Source organism: Symphodus melops, assembly GCF_947650265.1.
Source record: "Symphodus melops genome assembly, chromosome: 11".
Taxonomy (NCBI): Eukaryota; Metazoa; Chordata; class Actinopteri; order Labriformes; family Labridae; genus Symphodus; species Symphodus melops.
In genome coordinates this window covers 22,627,183-22,646,045 of record NC_136701.1, presented here as the reverse complement: position 1 = coordinate 22,646,045, position 18,863 = coordinate 22,627,183, and the positions used below count along the sequence as shown (strand labels likewise).

Below are 18,863 nucleotides of genomic sequence, written 5' to 3'. Positions count from 1 at the left end.
TGAAAACACATCTCCTGGAAGTGCACAGTATTGCTGGATGAAGGGTAAGTAGAAGTGGACAGACTTTTGTCTTTCCTCATGAGCATTTCAGATGAGAATGGCATTTGAAAGTCAGTTCTGGAAATACTCTACAACAAGCAGCTTGATTCTCATGCAAGCAGGTGGCCGTGATCGTATAGTGGTTAGTACTCTGCGTTGTGGTCGCAGCAACCCCGGTTCGAATCCGGGTCACGGCAAGAGTGTCCGACGGAACTACTTTTATGTGATTGCTCTTAAATACCAACCTTTCCTTTGATCGTCATAGTCTTAAACTGGACAGTGCACAGCACTCACCCAGCCTTTTCACTACCATTTTCACTGCATGCCACATGCCTAAAGTCGATGTTGTTCCCTGTGAATATACGCTGCTTGTTCCCTTCGATAGCGGTGCGCGACGGCGGTTAGACTGTATATTATCCTCCAGTCACGCTCTCCTGTTCTCATCTTTCTTCATTATTCTAAGCCAATCGCGTCGCCCCATTTCCATCTTTCTTCAAAAATGTTAGCCAATCGCCGGGCTGGCTTTCCATCTTTCGCTCGGAGCCAATCAGAAGCTGGCATTCCATCTTTTGCTCCGAGCCAATCACAAGCTAGAATCTTGCCTCGGCATCCCGCCCATAAAGTTACTCCATCAACGCGCCCACTTTATAACGCAGGTACATCGCCGGAGATTTCCATTCATCCACGGAACTTTGTCTCTCAAGGTAAGATGCCTCAAATTCTTGTCACACATAAACTATTGTTTTTTCCGTAGTTAGATCGTTCGTTGTGCTTACTTCGGCTAAACGTTTCCAGGAAAGATCGCTAGCTAGTTAGCGAACTTTGTCATCCAAGTTTAACGTTAACCTGACAGTGTAATAACGTCATAACTTGTAAAAAGGCGGCCGAGCACCTTGCTTGAAACAGTGTATGTGTTTATTCACTAAAATAGCTGTTGCTGTAAGACTTAGTTAGAGCCGAAGTTGTGTTTCTATCGTATTTTTGCCGTGCCATCGCCATTCTTTCATTCATTCATTCATTCGTTGTATCGTCAGGTGTCCAGAGAGCCACTTTATCTTAAAACGCAATATATCATAGAATTGCCCTATTTAACGAGGCTAATGCGTAAAAATGTATTGATAGAAGATGCGTGGAGTTTGTTTGTTGAAGGCGCGAAATTGTATTTCATATTAGCCATGACTGAATAACAGAAAATATGAGCGGGAATCAGACAGTGGGCGCAATTTTCGGATATTAATTTTGATCTCTTTTGGTTATGGATGGCAACAAAAAAACACCGGGCTATGGCTGACGAGGAGTGGATGTCACGTCTACGGAGGTTCGCTGCTTCAGGGGTTTGGCCCTCGGATGCAGGAAACAGGCCTGCTCCCCGCCAGAGAAAGTGGCATCAACTTTATGATAAGGTATAGTTGTATAAAGCAATAAGAGTCACACATGATAAGGCTTTTCCCCCCCTTTTTTTAAATAAGCACTTGATTTTTTTTTTGTCATGGAATATTACAGATTGAGAAATGCCCAGTGCAGCTCAGAGGACAGGCATCTCTCTTTGGGGGGCCACGGACATGTTGCTGCGGTTTCCATAATACTAAGGTATTTTTAAACTAACATCAAATTCTAGTTATGTTGTTTTGTTGTTTTTTTCAAATGACTTCATATGTTTTTATACATCTTTAGCCGTCCAGCTCAGTCTCTGTCACTGCTATGATTGGCACTGCTCAAGGACAAGGCCCTTCAAGCGCCACTCCTTCATCCTCACCATCAGCATTAGCTGGACCTGGGCAGAGTCCTAAAAGGCCCTCTTTGACTATGGCTATGGTAAATCTTTATTCTGTTATTACGTTTACCCACTGACTCTTAACTATATTGACTTCTATGTTTTACACCATTAATAACATCATCATGCATCCTGTAAGATTACATTCCCTTTTCTTTCAGTTTACAAAACCACGGTTTGGTGGGGCCCATGGTGCAGCTTTAAAGCCCAACTTAAATGTTGCTCGGAAACCTGAAAAGGTATTGTATGAAAATGAAATACACAATAGTCTATTATGCCCAATAATGATACATGATTTAAATTTTTTTTATTACCGTGTATTTACTTCTGTGTCTCTCTCAGCCCCTTATTAGTACACCCACCAGTGCCACCACAAACATTGGCACTTCCACATCAACATCAATGAGGACATCTTTCCCTGCTCAGAGTCCCAGAAAGTATATTCAGACCAGCTCCCCTTTCTCTCTACCCCCTTCTCCAGGGTCACCAGCCACTGCTAGAGCTGTAAGAATCCTTATTGACAATTTTTTGTTGTTGCAAAACTTTACCTAAAGAGTTCAGTAATTAATTATTATAATTAATGTTGTCTTTGTGTGTCTCTGTCTGTGCATACTTTTTTATTATTAGGTTGGAACAGCTGCATCCTCCAGGGCCACTTCTGCCACTGCTGTCTCTACCACCTCTGCTACTGCGGTCTCTGCCACTGCGGTCTCTACCACCTCTGCCACTGCGGTCTCTACCACCTCTGCCACTGCGGTCTCTACCACCTCTGCCACTGCGGTCTCTACCACCTCTGCCACTGCGGTCTCTACCACCTCTGCCACTGCTGTCTCTGCCACCTCTTCCACTCCTGGTCCTGATACACCAGTGGAGGACGTGTTGGCTGCTGCTGGCCCTGACACACCCTGGCTGCCAGTGAAAATGAGGAAGACCATCCCCCTCCAGGACCAGAGATGGATCTCTGCAGCTCTGTGGAGAAACCAGCGGCTACGGTCTGACCTGAGGCTGTGGTACGAGCCACCAGAGCCAGCGCTCATCTATCATCAGGCTCCCACTCCTGAGCGCTTTTTCAACCATCGGCTTCTTGTGTGGATGCCGTATCATTTGTGGAAGGTCAGACTAACCTGTCCTGTGTGTGGGAAGCAGCTGGTGGGATATGGTGCACACAAGAGAGCCCGTCAGGTCCTTGATGTGGACAGGTACTACCTGATGGTCACAGAGACACTCAGGTGCAACAGCGTTGGTTGCAAAACCAACTACCTGTCTAGCAGCCAGACCATCCTGGACCAGCTGGACCTGGCTCACCGGCTTGAATTCAGGCTCATCTTGACTCAGAGGTGAGTATAAAGACACAACTATAATGAGCATATTAAAAAAAATGTTAATGAGGATACATATTACTGTGTCATGTTGTTGATTTGAAAAATGTCTGTCATTGAAACAAAATAATGTAAGAGGTGGAGTGTCTTTTTGTGTGTGTCTAACTGTGTCTGTCTCTTCCCATTCTTTTCATACAGATATGCTTGTGACATCCGGGTCATCCGCTTCCTGCGGGAGAGGACCCTGGGCAACAGCCCGTCACGCTTGGTGAAGCAGCTGAAGGAGAACCACAGCGAGGAGTGGCTAAAGCGCCTTTGCCAGTATCTTGGGGCATGCTCGGACTTTGTGGGCCGGCCCAGCCTGTTCCCTGTGGTGTTTCAGGACCCGCCTGAGCCTGTGGCCATTCCCACATACAAGTGGATGCTGGCGGTCTACGGGCGGGACATCCTGAGCAGGCTGGACCACATCAAAGCCAGGATCACGTCCACCTTTGGCTCCATCCTGAAGATGGACTCCACAAAGAAGGTACAATTCCTGATCACTGCTTTTATTCTCATTTTATAATTCAACAATAACCTAAAAAGGATATTCTTCATATTAAGCATTGTTAATTGTTATTTTACCTGTTATAGCTCTTATACTTACAAAGTGTAAATCAATACAGAAAAATGTATGTATTATGTATTTAGACCTACAGTATGTCACTAATTGTTTCCTGTGTTCTTGGTGTTTTCAGATCACCAAGAAGTTGTCGGGTATGGCTAAGGGGACCGCCCTCTGGCTTTCCTCTGTCAGTAATGAGGTGGGTCAGATCTTGATCAGTGTCCTGACTGCTCAGGAAGGCTCTGGACTTGATCTGATGGCGGCTGACCTCATCCGGAGATACAGGGAAGCTGGTGTGGCTCCTCCAAAGCTCCTGTATGTGGACTGTGGTTGTTGTAAGCAGGATGGGGAGGAAACAAAGTTAAAGGCCAGATTTGGTGGATGGCCAGACGTTGTAGTGAAGCTTGACATCTACCACTTCATGCGCCGGCTGGCATCAGGATGCACCAAAGATGCCCATCCCCTTTACCCCATCTTCATGGCTCGTCTGTCCTGCTGCATCTTTGAGTGGGATGCAGGAGACGTTGCCTTGCTGCGCCGGGTCAAGAGGGAGCAGCTGAAACGGGAGGGTGTTCCTGGCATCACGGACGACATGGTCAACCAGAACATCAAGAAGAGTGAGCTGGCACTCTACTGCAGAAGAAGGACAAGAGGAGAGAAGGAGACCATCTCTCTGATTGACCTCCTTCTGCATGAGCTGATGGGGGAGAAGGGCTGTGACTTCCTTGGTGTGCCACTCCTAGATGGGGAAAGAATGCCCATCATCTGGGAGCAGCAGAGGAAGCACGTCAAGTGCATCCAGGATGAGCCAGGTGTTCCTCTCTACACAGAGACGGGATCATCCACCAAGGAGGGCATCAGCCTGACCACCTACAGGTGTGCCAGGGGCTCAACATCTCTGGAGTCCTTTCACTGCCATCTGGCCAGGTTCATTCCAGGTCAGTCACCTAGCTCTTTGACATAAAGTATTTAGCATAAAATGTTTCTCCTGGCGTTGTACACAGTGCTCACCGTATTAATTAAAAATGTATTGCTTTTATTTTAAGGAACAAGTGCCAACAGTCTGAATTTTCAGCTGTACCTCCTGGAAGGCCTGAACAGGTGGAATCAGGACCGTGGTGCTGCAGCGCTGGCTGTCAAACCGCCTTCACTCCTCACCTACTCAGGGGACCTTGTGCACTGTGTCAACACCTACAGTCTCAAGGTGTTTGGAAGGAAACTTGGCCCCTCCTTCCAACCCCCTGCAGTGTATACTGGTGTGTGCAACTTTCCCATCATAATTAACATGTGTGATGATCATAGGGCTAATGTTGTCTGGTCTGGTCGGAGTCTGGAGAGTTCGCTTTGTACCTGGCTGGTAGTGACAGTAGGAAGCTGGGCTGTGAGGGGGGGGTGCTGTTCTTTGAAGCTGCTGGTGGGGATCTAAGAGAGGGGACAGTAAACAGATCCTTGAAGCGAGGGAAGGAGGGAGGAGTCTCCAGCAGAGGTGTGAATAGGGGAAGAACAAAGAGAGACATGATTGATTAAGGTCCCCTCTGATCAGTATGCAGGAGCTGGGGTGCTGACTTTGTAGTCCTATGATGAAAGTGTGTTTGACTATTTATGGTTCTGTTTAATTTAATTTGAACAGTATGTTTTTGTACTCAATGAGATCAAAATAGAAAAATCATGATGAATTGAGAATTGTTTGATTTATCTGTTTAATTATATACTTCTGTATTCTCTTTTCCTTCCCAGGAGAGCTGATTGGTATTGATTACCTGTACCGCCAGACAGGAAGGGCAATGCAGGATGTTGATCCTGACACGGAGGAGACGGAACAAATGCTGGAGGATGTGGCTGTTGAGGAGGAACCAGAGGATGAGGGTTTTGAAGATGCTGGCTTTGACCCCACACTCATCTTGCTGGAGCAAACCACTCTCAGCCAGTCTAGACCACAGCCTTCAACCACCACCACCAGCATGTCGTCTGCTGCCCCAGCTTCAACCACCACCAGCATGTCGTCTGCTGCCCCAGCTTCAACCACCACCAGCATGTCGTCTGCTGCCCCAGCTTCAACCACCACCAGCATGTCGTCTGCTGCCCCAGCTTCAACCACCACCAGCATGTCGTCTGCTGCCCCAGCTCCTACCACCAGCATGTCGTCTGCTGCCCCAGCTTCAACCACCACCAGCATGTCGTCTGCTGCCCCAGCTTCAACCACCACCAGCATGTCGTCTGCTGCCCCAGCTTCAACCACCACCAGCATGTCGTCTGCTGCCCCAGCTTCAACCACCACCAGCATGTCGTCTGCTGCCCCAGCTTCAACCACCACCAGCATGTCGTCTGCTGTCCCAGCTTCAACCACCACCAGCATGTCGTCTGCTGCCCCAGCATCAGGTGCAACTCCAGCTTCACCTGACCAACTGTTGGTAAGTGTTTGTGTAATGTACTGCATCATTCTGTATCACATTTGTTTCTTAGATTTCCTTCCAATTTCCGAATTATTATATTTTAATATTATAATATTTTCCAGGCGGTTGATGAGCACAACATGCCAGGAATGGAGCATGTTGACAACCTGGCAGAGTTCTTGGTGGGGCTGAGGAATCAGACTGCCCTAACGCTCACCAACCAGCAGACCAGCACCATTGTGGGGTTGTGGCAAGACCTTCTGCCCTATGACCAGCAGCGGGTGATCTATGCAGCGAGGCACCAAGAAAAACTAAAAACGGGGTATTTCAGGTCACCCAAAAAGGCCGAATTCACACCAGGAACAGACAGCATGACGCGCTATGTCCTTGGGTCAGCTGGATCCCCTGCTCAGTGGCCTGACTGTTGTCGCCTGGTAGAGGCCATCTTTATTAGACTATGTCAGCTTCACAAGAGCCCCAAGAAGCTGAGAAAGGGCAGCAGCCTGTCAAGATGGACGCTGATCCTTGAAGATTATAGGAAAATAAGACAGCTGGTCCGGGACAATGGTACAGTGATGAAGGACACTAATCTTCAGTTGTATGAGGTGAATCAGACCACCCTCACCCAGTGGCACAACAGCCGATTGAAGAGGCAGGATTGTGCAGTCCTTCTGCAGGGGGTCAACCTGCCTGCCCCTCTGCCTGTAGCACTTGTGCCTCTGCCACCAGCTCTTGTGCGCCCTACCCTTCCCCCTCAGCAGCTTCTCCCTCAGCATCCATATCATCTGCCTGTTAGTACAGCAGGACAGGCAAAGAGGAAGAACAGCAGTCAACATCCCATCCGGCCAAAGGCGCCCTTTCAGAGACAGTTATTTGCAGCTGCCTCTGCTACAGCCCCTGTTATTCCAGCCCCTGCCCAAAGCCCATTCCTGTTTTTCGCTGTGCCTCAAGTTCCCTCTGCCAGGCCTATCGTCCCTGCTGGCCCTCTTCCCCCTCCAACCCCTACTCCGAGGCCCTACAACCGCACTGTTAATTACAATAAATGTAGTAAGTGCCACCAGCCAAGAAATAAAGAAAGTGGCCACAGCCAATTCCGTGGCTACATTTATTGTCCGTCCACTGCTGGGATGCCACTGGAGCAGTGGCTTGAGGACATCAAGGAGAAAAGGGCAGAGAAGAGATAAACTCTGTCTCATTCTGGCTTTGACCCCACACTCATCTTGCAGGAGCAAACCACTCTCAGCCAGTCTAGACCACAGCCTTCTACCACCACTAGCATGTCGTCTGCTGCCCCAGCTTCAACCACCACCAGCATGTCGTCTGCTGTCCCAGCTTCAACCACCACCAGCATGTCGTCTGCTGTCCCAGCTTCAACCACCACCAGCATGTCGTCTGCTGCCCCAGCTTCAACCACCACCAGCATGTCGTCTGCTGCCCCAGCTTCAACCACCACCAGCATGTCGTCTGCTGCCCCAGCTTCAACCACCACCAGCATGTCGTCTGCTGCCCCAGCTTCAACCACCACCAGCATGTCGTCTGCTGCCCCAGCTTCTACGACATCAAGGAGAAAAGGGCAGAGAAGAGATAAACTCTATCTCATTCAGAATTCATTCAATTTTTCAATTTGTATATAAAACTTGTATATATTTCAATAAATGTGTGTTTCTGCTACATTTCTTTCATTTCACTTATTGCCTAGCAGTATGACACAGTAATAGAATAATAATATTGCAATTCCTATAATATTTGAATTGTATACCACTTTACTTCTGACAAAAAAACAAAAAACAAACACAATATCACTTTCTTACACATTATAAATGCTAAATAGAATGAAGTATTGATTTAATTCAAACTAGATACGGATAAGTGCTTTAATTTTAAATTACTTTATCATATGAACAACTTAAAACATGCATCATTTTGGTCCAGGCAGGATTCGAACCGCTGATCTTCAGATCCAAACTTCCTTATTCTCCCCCTTACGAAAAACAAATAATTTTGGGTAATTTCTGAAATTTAATAAAAAAGAATGACTTGGAGTAACTTTTTGACTCAGAAGGACAATGTAGAGTTCTAATTTATTTCAAATTTTTCCTCATTTTCTTCCTTTTCCTCTTCTTTCTTCTTCCCTCTTCTTCCCCCTTCTTCCCCTTCTTTCCTCTTTCTTCCCCCCCCCATACAGTCTATTGTTCCCCAGCTTTAGCTCAGTTGGTAGAGCGGAGGACTGTAGGATGTTAAAACAGGGATCCTTAGGTCGCTGGTTCAACTCCGGCTCGAAGGATGTGCATTTTGTTGGCGTCCAATATTGTGAGCTTTGACGGATGATCGTAACGCCATGAAAGGTGTGAATATCATGACTCAACTTGACGGCAGAATTCTATCTTTTCATCAAATGGAATTTAAACTGGACAGTGCACAGCACTCGCCCAGCCTTTTCACTATCATTTTCCACAAACATTTTCACAGAGAACAGACGCATTGCCTTTGTATTGAGTGGATTGGAGGTCGCTGTCAGTGCATGCCAAAGTGGGCTAGTGGCGCAATGGATAACGCGTCTGACTACGGATCAGAAGATTCTAGGTTCGACTCCTGGCTAGCTCGTTGCCAATTTTAGAAAGTGCGCGTCCTCGTACTTGTACTCCTCAACTGAAAAGAGCCACGTCCTAGCCTGTGGACTCTGAGTTTGTCATCCTCAGCTATTGTGAACCTTCATTCTGTGAAAACACATCTCCTGGAAGTGCACAGTATTGCTGGATGAAGGGTAAGTAGAAGTGGACAGACTTTTGTCTTTCCTCATGAGCATTTCAGATGAGAATGGCATTTGAAAGTCAGATCCGAAAATACTCTACAACAAGCAGCTTGATTCTCATGCAAGCAGGTGGCCGTGATCGTATAGTGGTTAGTACTCTGCGTTGTGGTCGCAGCAACCCCGGTTCGATTCCGGGTCACGGCAAGAGTGTCCGACGGAACTACTTTTATGTGATTGCTCTTAAATACCAACCTTTCCTTTGATCGTCATAGTCTTAAACTGGACAGTGCACAGCACTCACCCAGCCTTTTCACTACCATTTTCACTGCATGCCACATGCCTAAAGTCGATGTTGTTCCCTGTGAATATGTGCTGCTTGTTCCCTTCGATAGCTCAGTTGGTAGAGCGGAGGACTGTAGGATGTTAAAACAGGTATCCTTAGGTCGCTGGTTCAACTCCGGCTCGAAGGATGTGCATTTTGTTGGCGGCCAATATTGTGAGCTTTGACGGATGATCGTATCACCATGAAAGGTGTGAATATCATGACTCAACTTGACGGCAGAATTCCATCTTTTCATCAAATGGAATTTAAACTGGACAGTGCACAGCACTCGCCCAGCCTTTTCACTATCATTTTCCACAAACATTTTCACAGAGAACAGACGCATTGCCTTTGTATTGAGTGGATTGGAGGTCGCTGTCAGTGCATGCCAAAGTGGGCTAGTGGCGCAATGGATAACGCGTCTGACTACGGATCAGAAGATTCTAGGTTCGACTCCTGGCTAGCTCGTTGCCAATTTTAGAAAGTGCGCGTCCTCGTACTTGTACTCCTCAACTGAAAAGAGCCACGTCCTAGCCTGTGGACTCTCTGAGTTTGTCATCCTCAGCTATTGTGAAACCTCCACTTGTGAACCTTCATTCTGTGAAAACACATCTCCTGGAAGTGCACAGTATTGCTGGATGAAGGGTAAGTAGAAGTGGACAGACTTTTGTCTTTCCTCATGAGCATTTCAGATGAGAATGGCATTTGAAAGTCAGTTCTGGAAATACTCTACAACAAGCAGCTTGATTCTCATGCAAGCAGGTGGCCGTGATCGTATAGTGGTTAGTACTCTGCGTTGTGGTCGCAGCAACCCCGGTTCGAATCCGGGTCACGGCAACAGTGTCCGACGGAACTACTTTTATGTGATTGCTCTTAAATACCAACCTTTCCTTTGATCGTCATAGTCTTAAACTGGACAGTGCACAGCACTCACCCAGCCTTTTCACTACCATTTTCACTGCATGCCACATGCCTAAAGTCGATGTTGTTCCCTGTGAATATACGCTGCTTGTTCCCTTCGATAGCTCAGTTGGTAGAGCGGAGGACTGTAGGATGTTAAAACAGGGATCCTTAGGTCGCTGGTTCAACTCCGGCTCGAAGAATGTGCATTTTGTTGGCGTCCAATATTGTGAGCTTTGACGGATGATCGTAACGCCATGAAAGGTGTGAATATCATGACTCAACTTGACGGCAGAATTCTATCTTTTCATCAAATGGAATTTAAACTGGACAGTGCACAGCACTCGCCCAGCCTTTTCACTATCATTTTCCACAAACATTTTCACAGAGAACAGACGCATTGCCTTTGTATTGAGTGGATTGGAGGTCGCTGTCAGTGCATGCCAAAGTGGGCTAGTGGCGCAATGGATAACGCGTCTGACTACGGATCAGAAGATTCTAGGTTCGACTCCTGGCTAGCTCGTTGCCAATTTTAGAAAGTGCGCGTCCTCGTACTTGTACTCCTCAACTGAAAAGAGCCACGTCCTAGCCTGTGGACTCTGAGTTTGTCATCCTCAGCTATTGTGAACCTTCATTCTGTGAAAACACATCTCCTGGAAGTGCACAGTATTGCTGGATGAAGGGTAAGTAGAAGTGGACAGACTTTTGTCTTTCCTCATGAGCATTTCAGATGAGAATGGCATTTGAAAGTCAGATCCGAAAATACTCTACAACAAGCAGCTTGATTCTCATGCAAGCAGGTGGCCGTGATCGTATAGTGGTTAGTACTCTGCGTTGTGGTCGCAGCAACCCCGGTTCGATTCCGGGTCACGGCAAGAGTGTCCGACGGAACTACTTTTATGTGATTGCTCTTAAATACCAACCTTTCCTTTGATCGTCATAGTCTTAAACTGGACAGTGCACAGCACTCACCCAGCCTTTTCACTACCATTTTCACTGCATGCCACATGCCTAAAGTCGATGTTGTTCCCTGTGAATATGTGCTGCTTGTTCCCTTCGATAGCTCAGTTGGTAGAGCGGAGGACTGTAGGATGTTAAAACAGGTATCCTTAGGTCGCTGGTTCAACTCCGGCTCGAAGGATGTGCATTTTGTTGGCGGCCAATATTGTGAGCTTTGACGGATGATCGTATCACCATGAAAGGTGTGAATATCATGACTCAACTTGACGGCAGAATTCCATCTTTTCATCAAATGGAATTTAAACTGGACAGTGCACAGCACTCGCCCAGCCTTTTCACTATCATTTTCCACAAACATTTTCACAGAGAACAGACGCATTGCCTTTGTATTGAGTGGATTGGAGGTCGCTGTCAGTGCATGCCAAAGTGGGCTAGTGGCGCAATGGATAACGCGTCTGACTACGGATCAGAAGATTCTAGGTTCGACTCCTGGCTAGCTCGTTGCCAATTTTAGAAAGTGCGCGTCCTCGTACTTGTACTCCTCAACTGAAAAGAGCCACGTCCTAGCCTGTGGACTCTCTGAGTTTGTCATCCTCAGCTATTGTGAAACCTCCACTTGTGAACCTTCATTCTGTGAAAACACATCTCCTGGAAGTGCACAGTATTGCTGGATGAAGGGTAAGTAGAAGTGGACAGACTTTTGTCTTTCCTCATGAGCATTTCAGATGAGAATGGCATTTGAAAGTCAGTTCTGGAAATACTCTACAACAAGCAGCTTGATTCTCATGCAAGCAGGTGGCCGTGATCGTATAGTGGTTAGTACTCTGCGTTGTGGTCGCAGCAACCCCGGTTCGAATCCGGGTCACGGCAACAGTGTCCGACGGAACTACTTTTATGTGATTGCTCTTAAATACCAACCTTTCCTTTGATCGTCATAGTCTTAAACTGGACAGTGCACAGCACTCACCCAGCCTTTTCACTACCATTTTCACTGCATGCCACATGCCTAAAGTCGATGTTGTTCCCTGTGAATATACGCTGCTTGTTCCCTTCGATAGCTCAGTTGGTAGAGCGGAGGACTGTAGGATGTTAAAACAGGTATCCTTAGGTCGCTGGTTCAACTCCGGCTCGAAGGATGTGCGTTTTGTTGGCGTCCAATATTGTGAGCTTTGACGGATGATCGTAACGCCATGAAAGGTGTGAATATCATGACTCAACTTGACGGCAGAATTCTATCTTTTCATCAAATGGAATTTAAACTGGACAGTGCACAGCACTCGCCCAGCCTTTTCACTATCATTTTCCACAAACATTTTCACAGAGAACAGACGCATTGCCTTTGTATTGAGTGGATTGGAGGTCGCTGTCAGTGCATGCCAAAGTGGGCTAGTGGCGCAATGGATAACGCGTCTGACTACGGATCAGAAGATTCTAGGTTCGACTCCTGGCTAGCTTGTTGCCAATTTTAGAAAGTGCGCGTCCTCGTACTTGTACTCCTCAACTGAAAAGAGCCACGTCCTAGCCTGTGGACTCTTTGAGTTTGTCATCCTCAGCTATTGTGAAACCTCCACTTGTGAACCTTCATTCTGTGAAAACACATCTCCTGGAAGTGCACAGTATTGCTGGATGAAGGGTAAGTAGAAGTGGACAGACTTTTGTCTTTCCTCATGAGCATTTCAGATGAGAATGGCATTTGAAAGTCAGTTCTGGAAATACTCTACAACAAGCAGCTTGATTCTCATGCAAGCAGGTGGCCGTGATCGTATAGTGGTTAGTACTCTGCGTTGTGGTCGCAGCAACCCCGGTTCGAATCTGGGTCACGGCAAGAGTGTCCGACGGAACTACTTTTATGTGATTGCTCTTAAATACCAACCTTTCCTTTGATCGTCATAGTCTTAAACTGGACAGTGCACAGCACTCACCCAGCCTTTTCACTACCATTTTCACTGCATGCCACATGCCTAAAGTCGATGTTGTTCCCTGTGAATATGTGCTGCTTGTTCCCTTCGATAGCTCAGTTGGTAGAGCGGAGGACTGTAGGATGTTAAAACAGGTATCCTTAGGTCGCTGGTTCAACTCCGGCTCGAAGGATGTTCATTTTGTTGGCGTCCAATATTGTGAGCTTTGACGGATGATCGTAACGCCATGAAAGGTGTGAATATCATGACTCAACTTGACGGCAGAATTCTATCTTTTCATCAAATGGAATTTAAACTGGACAGTGCACAGCACTCGCCCAGCCTTTTCACTATCATTTTCCACAAACATTTTCACAGAGAACAGACGCATTGCCTTTGTATTGAGTGGATTGGAGGTCGCTGTCAGTGCATGCCAAAGTGGGCTAGTGGCGCAATGGATAACGCGTCTGACTACGGATCAGAAGATTCTAGGTTCGACTCCTGGCTAGCTCGTTGCCAATTTTAGAAAGTGCGCGTCCTCGTACTTGTACTCCTCAACTGAAAAGAGCCACGTCCTAGCCTGTGGACTCTCTGAGTTTGTCATCCTCAGCTATTGTGAAACCTCCACTTGTGAACCTTCATTCTGTGAAAACACATCTCCTGGAAGTGCACAGTATTGCTGGATGAAGGGTAAGTAGAAGTGGACAGACTTTTGTCTTTCCTCATGAGCATTTCAGATGAGAATGGCATTTGAAAGTCAGTTCTGGAAATACTCTACAACAAGCAGCTTGATTCTCATGCAAGCAGGTGGCCGTGATCGTATAGTGGTTAGTACTCTGCGTTGTGGTCGCAGCAACCCCGGTTCGAATCCGGGTCACGGCAAGAGTGTCCGACGGAACTACTTTTATGTGATTGCTCTTAAATACCAACCTTTCCTTTGATCGTCATAGTCTTAAACTGGACAGTGCACAGCACTCACCCAGCCTTTTCACTACCATTTTCACTGCATGCCACATGCCTAAAGTCGATGTTGTTCCCTGTGAATATACGCTGCTTGTTCCCTTCGATAGCTCAGTTGGTAGAGCGGAGGACTGTAGGATGTTAAAACAGGTATCCTTAGGTCGCTGGTTCAACTCCGGCTCGAAGGATGTGAGTTTTGTTGGCGTCCAATATTGTGAGCTTTGACGGATGATCGTAACGCCATGAAAGGTGTGAATATCATGACTCAACTTGACGGCAGAATTCTATCTTTTCATCAAATGGAATTTAAACTGGACAGTGCACAGCACTCGCCCAGCCTTTTCACTATCATTTTCCACAAACATTTTCACAGAGAACAGACGCATTGCCTTTGTATTGAGTGGATTGGAGGTCGCTTTCAGTGCATGCCAAAGTGGGCTAGTGGCGCAATGGATAACGCGTCTGACTACGGATCAGAAGATTCTAGGTTCGACTCCTGGCTAGCTCGTTGCCAATTTTAGAAAGTGCGCGTCCTCGTACTTGTACTCCTCAACTGAAAAGAGCCACGTCCTAGCCTGTGGACTCTTTGAGTTTGTCATCCTCAGCTATTGTGAAACCTCCACTTGTGAACCTTCATTCTGTGAAAACACATCTCCTAGAAGTGCACAGTATTGCTGGATGAAGGGTAAGTAGAAGTGGACAGACTTTTGTCTTTCCTCATGAGCATTTCAGATGAGAATGGCATTTGAAAGTCAGTTCTGGAAATACTCTACAACAAGCAGCTTGATTCTCATGCAAGCAGGTGGCCGTGATCGTATAGTGGTTAGTACTCTGCGTTGTGGTCGCAGCAACCCCGGTTCGAATCCGGGTCACGGCAACAGTGTCCGACGGAACTACTTTTATGTGATTGCTCTTAAATACCAACCTTTCCTTTGATCGTCATAGTCTTAAACTGGACAGTGCACAGCACTCACCCAGCCTTTTCACTACCATTTTCACTGCATGCCACATGCCTAAAGTCGATGTTGTTCCCTGTGAATATGTGCTGCTTGTTCCCTTCGATAGCTCAGTTGGTAGAGCGGAGGACTGTAGGATGTTAAAACAGGTATCCTTAGGTCGCTGGTTCAACTCCGGCTCGAAGGATGTGCGTTTTGTTGGCGTCCAATATTGTGAGCTTTGACGGATGATCGTAACGCCATGAAAGGTGTGAATATCATGACTCAACTTGACGGCAGAATTCTATCTTTTCATCAAATGGAATTTAAACTGGACAGTGCACAGCACTCGCCCAGCCTTTTCACTATCATTTTCCACAAACATTTTCACAGAGAACAGACGCATTGCCTTTGTATTGAGTGGATTGGAGGTCGCTGTCAGTGCATGCCAAAGTGGGCTAGTGGCGCAATGGATAACGCGTCTGACTACGGATCAGAAGATTCTAGGTTCGACTCCTGGCTAGCTCGTTGCCAATTTTAGAAAGTGCGCGTCCTCGTACTTGTACTCCTCAACTGAAAAGAGCCACGTCCTAGCCTGTGGACTCTTTGAGTTTGTCATCCTCAGCTATTGTGAAACCTCCACTTGTGAACCTTCATTCTGTGAAAACACATCTCCTGGAAGTGCACAGTATTGCTGGATGAAGGGTAAGTAGAAGTGGACAGACTTTTGTCTTTCCTCATGAGCATTTCAGATGAGAATGGCATTTGAAAGTCAGTTCTGGAAATACTCTACAACAAGCAGCTTGATTCTCATGCAAGCAGGTGGCCGTGATCGTATAGTGGTTAGTACTCTGCGTTGTGGTCGCAGCAACCCCGGTTCGAATCCGGGTCACGGCAAGAGTGTCCGACGGAACTACATTTATGTGATTGCTCTTAAATACCAACCTTTCCTTTGATCGTCATAGTCTTAAACTGGACAGTGCACAGCACTCACCCAGCCTTTTCACTACCATTTTCACTGCATGCCACATGCCTAAAGTCGATGTTGTTCCCTGTGAATATACGCTGCTTGTTCCCTTCGATAGCTCAGTTGGTAGAGCGGAGGACTGTAGGATGTTAAAACAGGTATCCTTAGGTCGCTGGTTCAACTCCGGCTCGAAGGATGTGCATTTTGTTGGCGGCCAATATTGTGAGCTTTGACGGATGATCGTAACGCCATGAAAGGTGTGAATATCATGACTCAACTTGACGGCAGAATTCTATCTTTTCATCAAATGGAATTTAAACTGGACAGTGCACAGCACTCGCCCAGCCTTTTCACTATCATTTTCCACAAACATTTTCACAGAGAACAGACGCATTGCCGTTGTATTGAGTGGATTGGAGGTCGCTGTCAGTGCATGCCAAAGTGGGCTAGTGGCGCAATGGATAAAGCGTCTGACTACGGATCAGAAGATTCTAGGTTCGACTCCTGGCTAGCTCGTTGCCAATTTTAGAAAGTGCGCGTCCTCGTACTTGTACTCCTCAACTGAAAAGAGCCACGTCCTAGCCTGTGGACTCTCTGAGTTTGTCATCCTCAGCTATTGTGAAACCTCCACTTGTGAACCTTCATTCTGTGAAAACACATCTCCTGGAAGTGCACAGTATTGCTGGATGAAGGGTAAGTAGAAGTGGACAGACTTTTGTCTTTCCTCATGAGCATTTCAGATGAGAATGGCATTTGAAAGTCAGTTCTGGAAATACTCTACAACAAGCAGCTTGATTCTCATGCAAGCAGGTGGCCGTGATCGTATAGTGGTTAGTACTCTGCGTTGTGGTCGCAGCAACCCCGGTTCGAATCTGGGTCACGGCAAGAGTGTCCGACGGAACTACTTTTATGTGATTGCTCTTAAATACCAACCTTTCCTTTGATCGTCATAGTCTTAAACTGGACAGTGCACAGCACTCACCCAGCCTTTTCACTACCATTTTCACTGCATGCCACATGCCTAAAGTCGATGTTGTTCCCTGTGAATATACGCTGCTTGTTCCCTTCGATAGCTCAGTTGGTAGAGCGGAGGACTGTAGGATGTTAAAACAGGTATCCTTAGGTCGCTGGTTCAACTCCGGCTCGAAGGATGTGCTTTTTGTTGGCGTCCAATATTGTGAGCTTTGACGGATGATCGTAACGCCATGAAAGGTGTGAATATCATGACTCAACTTGACGGCAGAATTCTATCTTTTCATCAAATGGAATTTAAACTGGACAGTGCACAGCACTCGCCCAGCCTTTTCACTATCATTTTCCACAAACATTTTCACAGAGAACAGACGCATTGCCTTTGTATTGAGTGGATTGGAGGTCGCTGTCAGTGCATGCCAAAGTGGGCTAGTGGTGCAATGGATAACGCGTCTGACTACGGATCAGAAGATTCTAGGTTCGACTCCTGGCTAGCTCGTTGCCAATTTTAGAAAGTGCGCGTCCTCGTACTTGTACTCCTCAACTGAAAAGAGCCACGTCCTAGCCTGTGGACTCTCTGAGTTTGTCATCCTCAGCTATTGTGAAACCTCCACTTGTGAACCTTCATTCTGTGAAAACACATCTCCTGGAAGTGCACAGTATTGCTGGATGAAGGGTAAGTAGAAGTGGACATACTTTTGTCTTTCCTCATGAGCATTTCAGATGAGAATGGCATTTGAAAGTCAGTTCTGGAAATACTCTACAACAAGCAGCTTGATTCTCATGCAAGCAGGTGGCCGTGATCGTATAGTGGTTAGTACTCTGCGTTGTGGTCGCAGCAACCCCGGTTCGAATCCGGGTCACGGCAAGAGTGTCCGACGGAACTACTTTTATGTGATTGCTCTTAAATACCAACCTTTCCTTTGATCGTCATAGTCTTAAACTGGACAGTGCACAGCACTCACCCAGCCTTTTCACTACCATTTTCACTGCATGCCACATGCCTAAAGTCGATGTTGTTCCCTGTGAATATACGCTGCTTGTTCCCTTCGATAGCTCAGTTGGTAGAGCGGAGGACTGTAGGATGTTAAAACAGGGATCCTTAGGTCGCTGGTTCAACTCCGGCTCGAAGGATGTGCATTTTGTTGGCGTCCAATATTGTGAGCTTTGACGGATGATCGTAACGCCATGAAAGGTGTGAATATCATGACTCAACTTGACGGCAGAATTCTATCTTTTCATCAAATGGAATTTAAACTGGACAGTGCACAGCACTCGCCCAGCCTTTTCACTATCATTTTCCACAAACATTTTCACAGAGAACAGACGCATTGCCTTTGTATTGAGTGGATTGGAGGTCGCTGTCAGTGCATGCCAAAGTGGGCTAGTGGCGCAATGGATAACGCGTCTGACTACGGATCAGAAGATTCTAGGTTCGACTCCTGGCTAGCTCGTTGCCAATTTTAGAAAGTGCGCGTCCTCGTACTTGTACTCCTCAACTGAAAAGAGCCACGTCCTAGCCTGTGGACTCTGAGTTTGTCATCCTCAGCTATTGTGAACCTTCATTCTGTGAAAACACATCTCCTGGAAGTGCACAGTATTGCTGGATGAAGGGTAAGTAGAAGTGGACAGACTTTTGTCTTTCCTCATGAGCATTTCAGATGAGAATGGCATTTGAAAGTCAGATCCGAAAATACTCTACAACAAGCAGCTTGATTCTCATGCAAGCAGGTGGCCGTGATCGTATAGTGGTTAGTACTCTGCGTTGTGGTCGCAGCAACCCCGGTTCGATTCCGGGTCACGGCAAGAGTGTCCGACGGAACTACTTTTATGTGATTGCTCTTAAATACCAACCTTTCCTTTGATCGTCATAGTCTTAAACTGGACAGTGCACAGCACTCACCCAGCCTTTTCACTACCATTTTCACTGCATGCCACATGCCTAAAGTCGATGTTGTTCCCTGTGAATATGTGCTGCTTGTTCCCTTCGATAGCTCAGTTGGTAGAGCGGAGGACTGTAGGATGTTAAAACAGGTATCCTTAGGTCGCTGGTTCAACTCCGGCTCGA

At 46.7% G+C, this 18,863-nt stretch overlaps 2 protein-coding genes across 2 annotated transcripts; both read left to right on the top strand.

Annotated features, from left to right (window-relative positions):
* Positions 1 to 460: 460 nt before the first annotated feature.
* LOC306831229 (uncharacterized protein) lies at positions 461 to 5,669 on the top strand (the record flags this gene model as incomplete). The annotated part of the gene is made up of 11 exons (XM_079355187.1): positions 461 to 1,442; positions 1,543 to 1,629; positions 1,714 to 1,854; positions 1,975 to 2,052; positions 2,156 to 2,317; positions 2,441 to 3,150; positions 3,331 to 3,658; positions 3,870 to 4,674; positions 4,783 to 4,992; positions 5,474 to 5,602; positions 5,647 to 5,669. Exons 1-11 carry the CDS (start codon positions 1,299 to 1,301, stop codon positions 5,667 to 5,669), a joined length of 2,817 nt encoding a protein of 938 aa, XP_079211313.1. The 5' UTR covers positions 461 to 1,298.
* Positions 5,670 to 6,076: 407 nt separating this feature from the next.
* On the top strand, positions 6,077 to 7,586 carry LOC306831490 (uncharacterized protein). The gene is made up of 2 exons (XM_079355621.1): positions 6,077 to 6,147; positions 6,252 to 7,586. The coding sequence occupies exons 1-2, from the start codon at positions 6,091 to 6,093 to the stop codon at positions 7,311 to 7,313; spliced, it is 1,119 nt and encodes a 372-aa protein (XP_079211747.1). The 5' UTR covers positions 6,077 to 6,090; the 3' UTR covers positions 7,314 to 7,586.
* The last annotated feature ends 11,277 nt before the right edge of the window (positions 7,587 to 18,863 follow it).

Excerpts from the sequence above, each read along its gene's own strand:
- LOC306831490 (XM_079355621.1), top strand. The coding sequence starts at position 6,091 with ATGTCGTCTGCTGCCCCAGCATCAGGTGCAACTCCAGCTTCACCTGAC. Across the intron at positions 6,148-6,251 it reads CTTCACCTGACCAACTGTTG|GCGGTTGATGAGCACAACAT; the intron begins GTAAGTGTTTGT and ends AATATTTTCCAG.